The 12,073-nt window shown below is 55.2% G+C and overlaps 2 protein-coding genes across 3 annotated transcripts in view; one reads left to right on the forward strand and one right to left on the reverse strand.

The window, feature by feature from the left end:
- LOC147128651 (microtubule-associated protein tau-like) overlaps positions 1-7,323 on the forward strand; it is a 9,038-nt gene extending 1,715 nt beyond the window's left edge. Inside the window, exons 2-10 of one of the 2 annotated variants that reach the window (XM_086015617.1) lie at positions 1,286-1,401; positions 2,025-2,065; positions 2,152-2,197; positions 2,304-2,566; positions 2,645-2,737; positions 3,101-3,193; positions 3,553-3,634; positions 3,712-3,818; positions 6,449-7,323. In XM_086015617.1, the coding sequence (XP_085871743.1) occupies positions 1,302-1,401; positions 2,025-2,065; positions 2,152-2,197; positions 2,304-2,566; positions 2,645-2,737; positions 3,101-3,193; positions 3,553-3,634; positions 3,712-3,818; positions 6,449-6,649 (1,026 nt within the window). In that variant the 5' untranslated portion in view covers positions 1,286-1,301 and the 3' untranslated portion in view covers positions 6,650-7,323. The remainder of the gene's footprint in view (positions 1-1,285; positions 1,402-2,024; positions 2,066-2,151; positions 2,198-2,303; positions 2,567-2,644; positions 2,738-3,100; positions 3,194-3,552; positions 3,635-3,711; positions 3,819-6,448) is intronic. The other variant, XM_086015619.1, reaches the window with a different exon arrangement.
- Positions 1-11,994, reverse strand: part of LOC147128652 (uncharacterized) — a 13,164-nt gene extending 1,170 nt beyond the window's left edge. Inside the window, exons 1-3 of the mRNA XM_086015621.1 lie at positions 11,244-11,994; positions 5,195-5,451; positions 5,043-5,132 (exon numbers count right to left, since the gene is read on the reverse strand). Coding sequence (XP_085871747.1) covers positions 5,043-5,132; positions 5,195-5,451; positions 11,244-11,291 — 395 coding nt within the window. The 5' untranslated portion in view covers positions 11,292-11,994. The remainder of the gene's footprint in view (positions 1-5,042; positions 5,133-5,194; positions 5,452-11,243) is intronic.
- Between the last annotated feature and the right edge of the window lie 79 nt (positions 11,995-12,073).

A 12,073-nucleotide genomic window follows, 5' to 3' on the forward strand; every position in this document is an offset into this window, starting at 1 on the left:
CGTGCGTGCGTGCGCGCAAGCTCATTTTGCCGGCAGCTTCCCAGCGTGGGCCTTGAGCGGCCAAGTGGGTCAGGACCAGTCAAGCGCAAAGTGGAGCACGCGCGGGCCGGCATGAGTGGGCGCTACCTGGAGTGGCGTCCAATCACAAGCAAGCTTTCAAGCGGCGAGCAGGACGCGCATCCTGTTTGCTCACGCGGGAGCGGCGGCTCCCGAGGGACGGGAGGGGGGGGAGCGGGGGAGCGCGGGGGAGGGGTCTTGCGAGAGGCCAACAGGCCCGCAAGATTTCAATGCCGGCCGGCTTGGCCACGCTTTGCCGGTCCGGACCTTGGGCGAAGACGGCCAGCGGACGCGTGGGACCGAGGCGACGGGCGCCCGATTGGCAAAAGAAAAGAAAAGAAAATCCGCCCGTGGCTTCTGGACAAATTGGCTTTGGTGTGGCAAAAGAAGAAGAAGATGAAAAACAAAGGCGGCCTTTTGGGAAAGGTGTTTTTGGACGTTTTTGCCTATTGAAGAGCCGGTCCAAAAGCGCCGTCCAAGCCCGGCGCGACGGCCGGAGAGGACGATGGGTCGGGCTATCTCTCCCTCCGCCCGTCTCCTATTGGCCGACAAGCCTCAGCTCAAAATCTCCGCCGATCAGCTGGTACGGGCCCAAACCTGGCCCGGAAAACTTTCTCATGAGCGCAAAGGCAAGACGAGAAGAGAAGCGGAAACCGCGATCTGATTTGTTCGCCAGCGTTTCGGAGGCGGCGGAAGTTTTCTTTCCATCAAGAAAATTCCATTCAGATGTCAGCCGCTCGCCGCCGAGTCTCTCTCCGCGGCGGCCGGGCCGCGGCCCCCGCGCGGCCTCTGCGACATCCGCCCGAGCTCCGAGCGTGCGAAACGAGCCCCCGTGGAAGTGGCGAGGATGCTAACGTGTTAGCGCTGGCCGCGCGGGGCCGCGCGGGGCCTCCGAGCCCCGCCCCCGGCCCGTCCTCTTTGTCTTGCTGCGACTCGTTCGAGCAGACGGCTCAATGGCGGTTTTGTCCGCGCGCTGCGGCTGGACAAGGTCCCCATTACTGTGAAAAGTGACATCATCTTTTGCTTGCTGTTGTTTGTTTGGAGCCAGTCAGGCCACTGGAGGCCCTCTTGCGCCCGAGGCGGCGCGTGGAAGGCGCGGGCGAGTCAAGCCGCAGCAAGTGGAAGCACGGCCGCGCCCGCACGCACGCGTTTGCGTTTCCCTTTTGCGGTGGCACCAGGCAGCCCTTCCTTCCCAATGACGCGGCGCCTTGCGTGTGCTCTTCCGTAGCCCCGCCGTCGCCAGCATGGACCGCAGCGCCGCCAACAACAGCCACGCCGCCGCCGCCGCCGCCTTGAGCCTCAACGAGCACCGCCATGAGAACGGCGTCCAGGGCAAAGTCACAGGTGACCCCGACCCGGGCCGCCGAGTCACTCGTGCGTTGTGACGGGCTCGCGCCGAGCCGCGGCCACGCGGCGTCTTCAAATGCGCGACGCGCCGCCGTCTTTCCTGCGTCTGGCGGTCGGGGCTTTTGGGAGACTCGCGTCTTTCTCCAGAAAACCAAAAACGGTTGTTTGGAGCTGGCAATCAGCAGAGCTTTTTGTGGAAAGAAAAAACCAGCAAGCGCACGGGTGACATTTGTTGCTCATGTGACCCCTTCAGGGATGAAACAACAAATTGCTTTTGAGGGCAAAATCATCATTTGTCTGCAGATGCGGAGCCGCCGACCGTTGGTGCGCTTTGACGCCACGGTGCGGCGGCACAGACGCGAACGAGCGATCCAAAGGCCAGCTTGTATCGCGTGATCTTTCGCATCCGCAAGCGCCAAATGGAAAGACGAAAAACGCAAAAGCTTTTGGCTCGTCTGGCCAGCTGCGCCGAGTTGAGCCGCCGGGGCCCGCCGGCACCACGTGGAGCGTTTCGCAGGGCGGCCGGGAGGGCGTCGCGGGGTGAAGTTAGAGGGAGCGCGGGCCCGCCCCCGAGGGGCGTCGTCCTCTCGCTGACCTCGCCCTCTTGTCTTGTCCCGCAGAGGCTCACGCTGCCAAGATGGACAACGGCGCCGCGGAGAAGGTAGGCCATCATCAGCCGCCCTCGGGCCAATGTCGTCCGTCCTCCGACCGGGGAGCCCCGCTTCACCTGTGGTTTTGTGGTCGCAGAAGTCTCAAACTCCTGCGAGCAAAACGTCCGCCAGAGCTCAGCCAGGTAGGTCAACCGGAGCGCCACCGCTGCCGGCGTACGCTTCCGCCGCGCGACCGGCGTGGTCACGCGCGTCTGGCATCACGTGACGGCGATCGGGTCACCGTTCCAGATGCCGCGAGCGGCCAGAGCAGTCCCGGGACGCCCAAGTCTCCCTCCAGCCAGGCGCTCTCGGGCAAGTCGGCGGGTGACGCCCACAAGGTGAAGAAGGTGGCGGTGGTGCGGAGTTCTCCAAAGTCACCCGGTTCCCTTAAGACCCCGGCCCCTCTGGCCGCCGCCGCCGCCGCCGCCCCCCCGCCCATGCCCGACCTCAAGACGGTCAAGTCCAAGATCGGATCCACCGGAAACCTCAAGCACCAGCCGGGCGGCGGCAAGGCAAGTTTCGCCGGCCGGCCGGCGAAAGGCGGGCGTCGCTATTTTTGGGGTGACGTGGAGGTGTTCCCGCTTGTGCAGGTGCAGATCCTGGACCAGAAGGTGGACTACAGCAACGTCCAGTCCAAGTGCGGCTCCAAAGCCAACATCAAACACGTGCCGGGTGGCGGAAATGTGAGTGAAGCGCGCTCGTCACCTTGCCGCTTACTGGCCGGCGCTACCTCGACCCAAACAGGCCGCCGTTGCGGGCGGGGGGCCGGGGGTCCGGGGCCGGGGCCGGGGGTCCGGGCCGTGGGGCTGACATCATTTCAATTTTCAAGACGTGTATTAAGGGACGTGGCCTGGTGAGCGACATCGGGGGCTGGAGGAAGCGCGGTTGGCCGTTAGCTGTCGTAGTGCTCCGTGCCCCTTGCCAGTGTTCTCATTTTGTCTGTCCCGTTGATGAATGGCGACCGCGGCTCGCCTTGCCCGCATCCCGGGGCGCGACAGTGCTGCATTCGGCCCTCCACGCGCTTCTTTCTTGCTGCTCTCGTTCAGATTCAAATCCTGGACAAGAAGATGGACCTGTCGGCCGTCCAATCCCGCTGCGGCTCCAAAGACAACCTCAAGCACACGCCGGGCGGCGGCAAGGTGAGGCGGCCGCGTTACCTTAGCGTGCGGCACGCTCCCGCTAGAGGCCGCGTACGCACGAGCGCCGGCGTCCTCAGGGTGTGCGCGGCGACCGCGGGGGGGCTGCAACAACAGCCAGCTTACACTTGCTCCGCGAGTAGGCGTGTTAAGATGCTTAGGTGCACCTTGTGTGTCCGTCGTGTGCCGTTCCCGTGGCAACCAACAAGCAATCACTCGGCGTGGCGGACGTCCCTCAAAGCAGCCGCCCGGTTGGGAAACGTGGACGTTCCAAAGACATGGGGAGCGGGTCGCGGGGGCACGCCGGGCGTTCCGTGTTTCGCACGCAAAGCTTTTGAAGGTGGCCTCCGTTCTCCCGGCAGATCCAAATTGTCAACAAAAAAGTGGACCTGGGCAGCGTGGCGTCCAAGTGCGGCTCCAAAGACAACATCCGCCACAAACCAGGTGACGGCGCGCACCTCCGGCGAGTCCCTCCGTCCGTCCCACAATCTCGTCATGCTTGCTGACATTGTGTCCGCTAGGTGGCGGCAATGTGGAGATCAAAAATGAGAAGCTGGAGTTCAGAGTTCAGTCCAAGGTGGGCTCGCTTGGCAACATCAATCACGTGCCGGGAGGCGGCCAAAAAAAGGTAAAAGCCACATTTGCCCGTTTGCTCCTTTTCTTGGCCGCATGGAAGAATATGAAACAGCAAAATCGTCATATCATGCCACGCTAGCAAGAAAAGAATAGGAAATCGGCTTTCAAATTCAACCGTGGGAGAAAAAAACATACTAATTGGGGATGTAACGATTGATGGAATATCCATTCGATGAATTGCAAAATGGGGTTGATTAAACGCATCTAGAAAATGATGTCTTGAAACGTTTTTTTCATTCCGGACGCATAGCACATTTCGAATGTGCGGATCAAACTACGCGCTTGCGCCAAACAACATTGCGTACTGCCTTTGTGGGTGGCTGCAGAACCACACTAGCGCACAGAGACCGGCCATTTTTTATTTATTTTTTTTAAATCGAATCGGGGCTTGAGTCAATCCTTACATCCCTAATACTAATATTGCTCATGACATATGGTTATATTCCAAATGCAAATAAAAGCATAGGAAATCAAATGATTATTGCTTTACTGTTTGTTGGCTGAATAATGCTCATCATTTTAATAAAAAAATATGTCGGGCGGATGATATAAAGAAAGTAAATAAAACACTGTAGTGACTAAAGTAGAACTTGCAAATACAATTACACTTATTGAGTGTTGAGATCATATGTAGTATTCATTTGTATTTATTTTTTTCTGAATAAAATGTGAAATTACAAATGCTCGCAAAATAATAACACTCATGAAGATTGTTACTAATAAAACAGTCCAAAAAGGTCATCATAAAAGAATCCAATGAGCAAATATGAAATAAAATACAATTGATTTACTTCAAATAATTCTTGAAAGGTTATCATCAATCAGTCAACAAAAAGAAATGATGACATTTCTGCGGTTGGCTGATTTTGTAATTGAATGAAGGCGATCAATTGCCAATAACCAATAATAATACCCAAAAGAGGGCTGGTCGCCGCTTGGACGTGATGACTCGCCGTCCCTTCCCCCCACCCAGTAAGCAGCGCCCCCTCCCCCCACCCGCCCCATCATGTATTCCTCAATATTAATCTTATCATCATTTTCAGTCTGCACTTTAATTTCAGTTCTGTTGACTCCATCCTGTTTATTTTTTTTTTTTGCACGCATCACCCCTCCTGCTGCCCTCCCCTCCCCCACCCGCCATAGCGAGCACAGGGGAAGAAAGGCGAGCCGAGCCCGTCGGACGGCTCCTCCCCCGTCGCCACCCCCCCTCACTCACCTCTGACTGTCTCGCACGCATCCGCCAAGATGGAGGACGCCAGTAAGTACCAGCGCGTCTTCATCCTCCTCCTCCTCCTCCATCCAGGCACTTGAAGTGGAGGAAGAATGGAGGTCAGGGGTGGCCAGGTGCGGTCGCGGAGGGCGGCTAACCTGGATTGTTTTGGACGTCTCCCTGCCGTCCGGATCATTTGAATGGGGCGCGCCGGACGAGGGTGCCGTGGGAAACGGGCTGGATGAGGAGCGCACGCGGCCACCCCCGGCCGGGGGGCGCATGCAAACGTCCGCACTCGTCGTTGGGGGTGTCGGGCAAGAGCCGACGGGGGCAAACCTTCCCTCATTCCCGGCTGGCCATTTTCAGACGACGCTTCGGATGGCCAGTTGAGGGCAGTCCGACGCACAAATATCTTCTGCAAAGACAACGTGCGCCTTTTGAAATACCGCAGTCGTTTGCGGTGTTTTTATGTCTGTACTCTTATTTGGAAAATCCAGACAAAAGGGAAGCCTTTGCGCCCGACGGCAACGCGCTAGTCCAAGTCGCCTGTTGGTGTGACATCGAACGGGCGGGGCTTATTGATGGCTCCCGAACAGGCCCGGGGCGGAAGCCAACTAAGCGCCCACTGGGGGGTCCCCAAAACGCCTGGGGATTTTTCAAAGCCGTGAAACGGCCCCCCGAGACCCTCCGCGTGTAAAGTGGAGCCCTGCGCATTTGCCATTTTTTCTTTTGTGTTTTTGGGTTCCATTTTCCTTGCTCCGATAGCAATCTCGCGAAGGCAGCGGATGGATGTCGCACGACGTCTCCCGGTGGTGGCGCGAGGGAGAGAGCGGGCCATCATCGGGGGCCATTTTCAGCCGCGGCGATCATCGGGGGCCATTTTCAGCCGCGGCGGTCATCGGGGGCCATTTTCAGCCGCGGCGATCATCGGGGGCCATTTTCAGCCGCGGCGGTCATCGGGGGCCATTTTCAGCCGCGGCGATCATCGGGGGCCATTTTCAGCCGCGGCGATCATCGGGGGCCGTGTTCGGCATTTGAACGGCTTTTTCCCCCCCGTCGGCCCATCAGAGATCAATTGACACTCCAGGGAAATATTGGTTTCTTTGCATTTGAGATGCCACTTTGGCTGGGAATTGCCGGCACTTTTAGTTGTTGTTTCGACTTCAAGGAGTCAAAGCCAAACATTTCATTTCAGTTGTATTTGACATCTTGGAAAAAGTATTTTTGGGTGGCAATTGGTGAGCTGACGTTTCCGTTGCATTTTCAAAGACATTCTTTGAAAGCAGACGTCGGCCAAGCGCGCTTCAAGCGAGCCAAGCGCTGGACTGCGCGCGCCCGAAAACGTTTTCGCCGCGGCGGCGGAGCGCAAACGGCGCCCTCGCTGACGGGTGTGCCTGTTTGTGTGCGCGCAGATCGAGAGCCACAAGCTGAACTTCCGTGAGAGCGCCAAGGCGCGCACGGACCACGGCGCCGAGATCATCTCCCTGGAGGACTCGCCCACCCACCAGCTCAGCGCCGTGTCGTCGTCCGGCAGCCTCAACATGGCCGAGCCGCCCCAGCTGTCCACGCTGGCCGACCGGGTCAGCGCCTCGCTGGCCCGGCAGGGGCTGTGAGCCGCCGCGCCCCTTCCCGCCGTCCGCCCGACAGAAACAACCGCCGTCGCCCCCCGCCTCCGACCCCACGAGCTCAACTTCCAACCCCCAAGCCCCCACGTCTCCTTCTCACCGGACCTTTTGTATAGCCTCCGTCAGGTTTCCAGCGCGAGGGCGGGGGTGTCAAACGCATTTGAGCCGGCGGGCCACATTCGCCCCCCCATCTGATCTCAAGTGGACGGGAAGCGTCCAAATTTGTTTGCGCCAAGTACATTGGAAAAGCCATATTTATTGCCAATCGCATTTGCAATTGCAGATTTCTCAACAAAAATGAATGCAAATTCAACCCTTTGACATACGTTTGACACCCCTGCGTTTGGGCCCGACGTCCTCGGATCTTTCATTGGGAAGTTGCGTCATCGGGCATTCCGTCGCGGGTGCTACGCGCTTGCCGTGGCAGCTGACATCGCGTTCAATTCAGCTTCAGCTTCAGCTTCTTCCTTTGTGGCCGCGTGGAGGCTTTCCGCTGTGCCGCTCGTCACTTGCTTGACCCGGTTTGACAAAAACGTTGCCGAGGCGCCGCCGGCCTGCCGTTCGACGAGCTCGACCCGGTTTGACAAAATCGTCGCCGAGGCGCCGCCGGCCTGCCGCTCGGCGCCCTGCCGCTCGGCGCGCCGCCGCTCGGCGCGCCGCCGCTCGGCGCGCCGCCGCTCGGCGCGCCGCCGCTCGGCGCGCCGCCGCTCGGCGCGCCGCCGCTCGGCGCGCCGCCGCTCGGCGCGCCGCCGCTCGGCGCGCCGCCGTTGCGTTGGCTTTGTGCGCGGGGACGGACGGGGCGGATGCTTTTGAAACGTCAGTGGCCAAACGAGGGACGGCAAGCGCGTGACGAGGCGGCCTTTCGAGCAGTACTGTCGGCGAGCCGGGAGGACCGAGCCGCGCGAGTGGACTCTCGGTGCCGTCGTTCCGTTGTCCGCGTACTTTTAGCTTCGTGATTTGGCGGGTGTGCAAAGTCATTTTTGGGTGGAAATTCTATTTATAGTTTTAGTCGATCGACTGTCACGGTTCTTTCTAAAGTTTATTGGCGATAAAAAAAAGTTCCTGCCGTGACATCACTTCCTGCATGAAGCCGCAAACGGAAGCCAAGCCGAGCGAGTCCTTTGTCGCTTGCTTGCTTTGGTTTGTTTGGTTTTTTTTTTTCCCACACCAACTTGCTGGATTTGATGCGTGTGCGTATGCAGGGTAATGCCACTTTTGTCCACCGTGTGTCGTGTTTTCGTACCAGAGCTGAGGTGCATGCTAACTTCTTCTAATGTGTCAAAATTAAGACCAAGTCGAAGATCTCCATGAGCCAGTTTCCATAGTAACCAACTCACGCGCTGTACAGTGGTGCAAATGTGATCGTTGTTATTGTGCATTTAATTGTATGTTTGTGTTTGACAATAAACGCCGACGGGCCACCTAAGTCTTCGTCATCGTCGACTTTGTTGGGGATTGAGGAAAGGAGCCAAAGAGGGAACGGGGGTCCAAGTCGAGCGGGACGCATTGTGGAAAACGGCCCGGAAATTAAACTCAACCTTGAGTTATTAGACTCGTTTCAAAAAAACGTCTCTGAGCGAGTCATTCTAAATTTTGCTGGCTTGCGACCTCACGGGGCGGCACGGCGGTCGGCCGGTTAGCGCGTCCGACTCACGGTTCGTTCGGAGGTGGTGGGTTCCATCCCGGCTCCGGCCTCCCTGTGTGGAGTTTGCGTGTTCTCCCCGTGCCTGCCTGCGTGGCTTTTCTCCGGTTTCCTCCCGCATTCCAAAAACATGCATGCTAAGTTGATTGGACTCTCTAAATTGCCCCTAGGTGTGATTGCGAGTGCGGATGTTTGTCTCTGTGTGCCCTGCGATTGGCTGGCAACCAATTCGGGGTGTCCCCCGCCTACTGCCCCAAGACAGCTGGGATAGGCTCCGGCACGCCCCGCGACCCTTCTGAGGAGAAGCGCTATCGATAATGGGTGGACGGGTGACCTCACAGGTGGGCTCATTAGCATAATAATCACACCATGCAGTTTCTCAGCTCGCGACTCGCCAGCAAGGCCGGACCGAGTTCAGGAGCTAAAGAACCACTGGGATGGAGTATCCGAGAGCTTCCGCCCAAATCGCCCGCATCGGGAAAAGCGGACGTTTGCTTTGTGAAAGTCTTTTGAGATTCTCATCTCAAGACCAAGTGAGCATCGGGGCACCGCCTCGAGTTAGTTGTTCAGCTCCTGTTTTTGTCTTTCCTCCATTATTTCTGTTTAAATGAAGGCTGCAACTATTGATTGCTTTGATAAATGATAAACATATTGATTGTTTTTTTCCCCCCAATTCATCGATGAATCAGACAAAAAATGTTGCAATTGCCATCCAATTCTTTCCGGCTGAGGTCACTGGCAGAGTCCTTTCTGTGTCTTATACATCAAACTTACTAGCTTCATTACTACACTGCTCTAAAATGTAAGTCCGTAAAGTAAACAAGGGCAGGTCACGTGCTCCAAAAGAAGCCACGTCGAGCTCCGCCCGCTTCGTTTGGTTGGGCCCGTGCATGCTAAAGTCGAACATAACACATTTGAATGTCAAACTTAGAGCTCACGTTTGAAATTCAACCTTTTCTTTTCCGGTGTGGCACAGTGGCAGTAATACACTTAGAATTACTGATGAAATCGATTACTCACCCAGCCCACAGTCAAAGGTTAGTGGTGGTTTGCGACTACAAGTTACATCAAGTGCTAGCATGCTAACACAAGCAAGGGAACAAACTCACTCAGCACTTGGTTTCACTCGCATGCGACGAAGAGTTGCAGCCAAATCAGTCCGTCCATCCCTTCGTCCCTTGACCTGAAGGCACAAAACCTTCCCTTTGAAGAGGACCTAGGGTAGCCCACCTGCAGCGAGTCTTCGTCACGTCACACACGAAAACTGACCATTAGATGGCTCCAAAGTGTAGGCCTGGAGGGGAGGGGAGGGGAGGGGCCTGGAGGGGAGGGGGGGGGGGGCGGGGCGGGGCGGGGCGGCGCGGCGCGGCGCGGGACCTGGAGATATACCGATTCGACCCCCACAAAAATGCTCGAACAAAACGCCTTTGCCCCGTGGCATTGCCGGCATCATAGTACGCCATCCACAGATATATGCAGGCCACACAAGCCCATTTCGCCCTCGAAACCAAACCACTCAAAACCACTCATAACCTTTTCGGTTTATTAGCGCTCTCTCTTGGTAGAAAGTTGACACTGCAGTCTGTCAGACTTTCCATGTGAAATCGCCACCGAGAAGAGAAGTTAGGCAGCCAGATTTATATTTAAAAAAAAACACACAAAAAAACGTTTGGCAATTTTTACACCGGGCTGATGCATCCCACTCATTTTTTTAAATACTGTATATAACCCAGGAGTGGTTTGTAAAGAGGGCCGAGCATAGACATTAGGATGCGAGCGTTCATGGCTGGGATTTCAACCGTGCTCCCCACTGCAATCCTCAGCTGCAAGGTAACGTCGTCTCCATTTACCATTCAGCACTAGTTAGGACGTAGCTGTAGTTAGCCCAGCATCGCTAGTTGGAAAGTACTGCATGACTGGAGACTACATTTGTACGCAACAAGTATTTGACCTTTGTGAGCATTGTGCTTGGAAACCTACAAATAATCTTATGCGCTACTCTACCTTCTACCTTGGTGACTGACTAGGGTTGCCAACTCCCTGAAAAATAAATAAGGGACACCTAATCGGCGGGGACGGCCGACCTGACCCGACCCGACCTTCAACGAGGGATGGGCGTATCGATACCCAAATATCGATATTCCGATCCATAGTGCTCAATTTTAAGTATTGATCCTCAAGATAAAGTAGAGATATTTGCAATGAATTCATATGTATAATAAATGTATTAATCTACAATTTAGAAGATTCTATTGTTATCCAATCAGAAGATGCTCTATGTGTTGCCAAGGGCAAAGAGCTTTCTGCCTTGGCAGAAACGTCTTTGACAACTGCAGAGTAAAACGCAGAGCAAGACATATAGTTGAGGCTATTGCATTGGGATCAATGACGCAATGTATTATTTGGTAAGCTTTATTTGGAAGTTAGCCTTTGCGGAGGTGGCGTGCTAACGAACCGTTGTTACATTCATTCCATCGACATTTCATTTACACGTTTTTTATTCTGACGATATTTCGGGACAAAGTGCGTCCCTTTACGACTCAATACGGGACGCGTACTTACGTTCCTAAATACGGGACGATTCCGTTTTTCAAGGGACGGTTGGAAACCCTATGACTGACCTTGAATGAAAACAAGTTGAGTGTCGCTCCTTTCCGCGTTTTGTTTTCTTCACGAAAATAAACATCTGGATGTTTGCCTTTTTCTACAAAAATACAAAAGCGGAAGCGGGCCGGTTTACACGTCGCTATGTAGCGCGTGGCATGTTGCAACAGTGAAACGGCCAAAGAGGAGCGCTCCATACTGATGAGCAGAGGCGTCGGTAGCACGTCTACTTTTGGGTGCCCAAGCACCCCTCGATTGAACCCCCGGCACCAAGAGTTCCACCTTTTCTTTGTTCCTTTGAACAACCAAAGACCGAGGTGGATGGAAATGGCTTACCTCTTCAATGCAGAAAGTGGCCGGCGAGGGATCGGGATTGTCACCCATATGGCCCTCAACAAAACGTTGACGACATATAAAGGTGAAAGGCTTCACCTTGCTGGCAGTAAACTGGTCTTTTCGACGTCCACACTAGTCGAGACCCCGTTTTGAGTTTTTGGCGTCGGGAGACGAATCAACAATACGTCCATGTGCGGGCGGTCGTAGTGTCTGGAGTCATTTCTGCAACTTCCTAAGCAGCAGTGTTTACTCGGCATCGTTCTTTGAGATAAACGGGCAGAAAACAAACAGTATTAACAGGAGGCGTCTGCGAGCGCGCTTCCAAGTTGACCGCCGAACCTCTTCGGGTTCACGATGTGATGTCACGCGATCTAAAAAAAAATAGCACTCGTGTGTCACGCCATTAGAATCTATAAGCTGACCAAAAACATGCCTGATGTAAAATACATGAATCAAGCAGCCAAACTTACCTGCACCAAACAAAACCACCGTTAAGTTATATACGATTACATAGGTGGACAAAAATCCACTTCCGCTTAATCTTTTTTTTCTTGCGCGTTTCCCCATTTATCGCCTGCAAAATGGGCTTCCGTTATAGGCGGATAGACCGACTGGTCCGTCAACGAGGCGGAATGCCCAGCTCTACCAAAAAGGACTTACTTGGCTGCCCTTTAACAACCAAAATAGCAGAGCTGGGCACTTGACACTTTTATACCGGTCCGTCCTCCCGCCGTCTTCACTCATCAAAAGAATCGCCCTCCGACCCCATCCGTCCTCGTCCTTTTAAAGGGCTTCCATCCTTACATTCTGTCCCCCAATTGAATTCTTGT

The sequence above is a fragment of the Filicampus tigris genome, chromosome 19, assembly GCF_054856515.1.
Source record: "Filicampus tigris isolate MCC_2025a chromosome 19, RoL_Ftig_1.0, whole genome shotgun sequence".
Taxonomy (NCBI): domain Eukaryota; kingdom Metazoa; phylum Chordata; class Actinopteri; order Syngnathiformes; family Syngnathidae; genus Filicampus; species Filicampus tigris.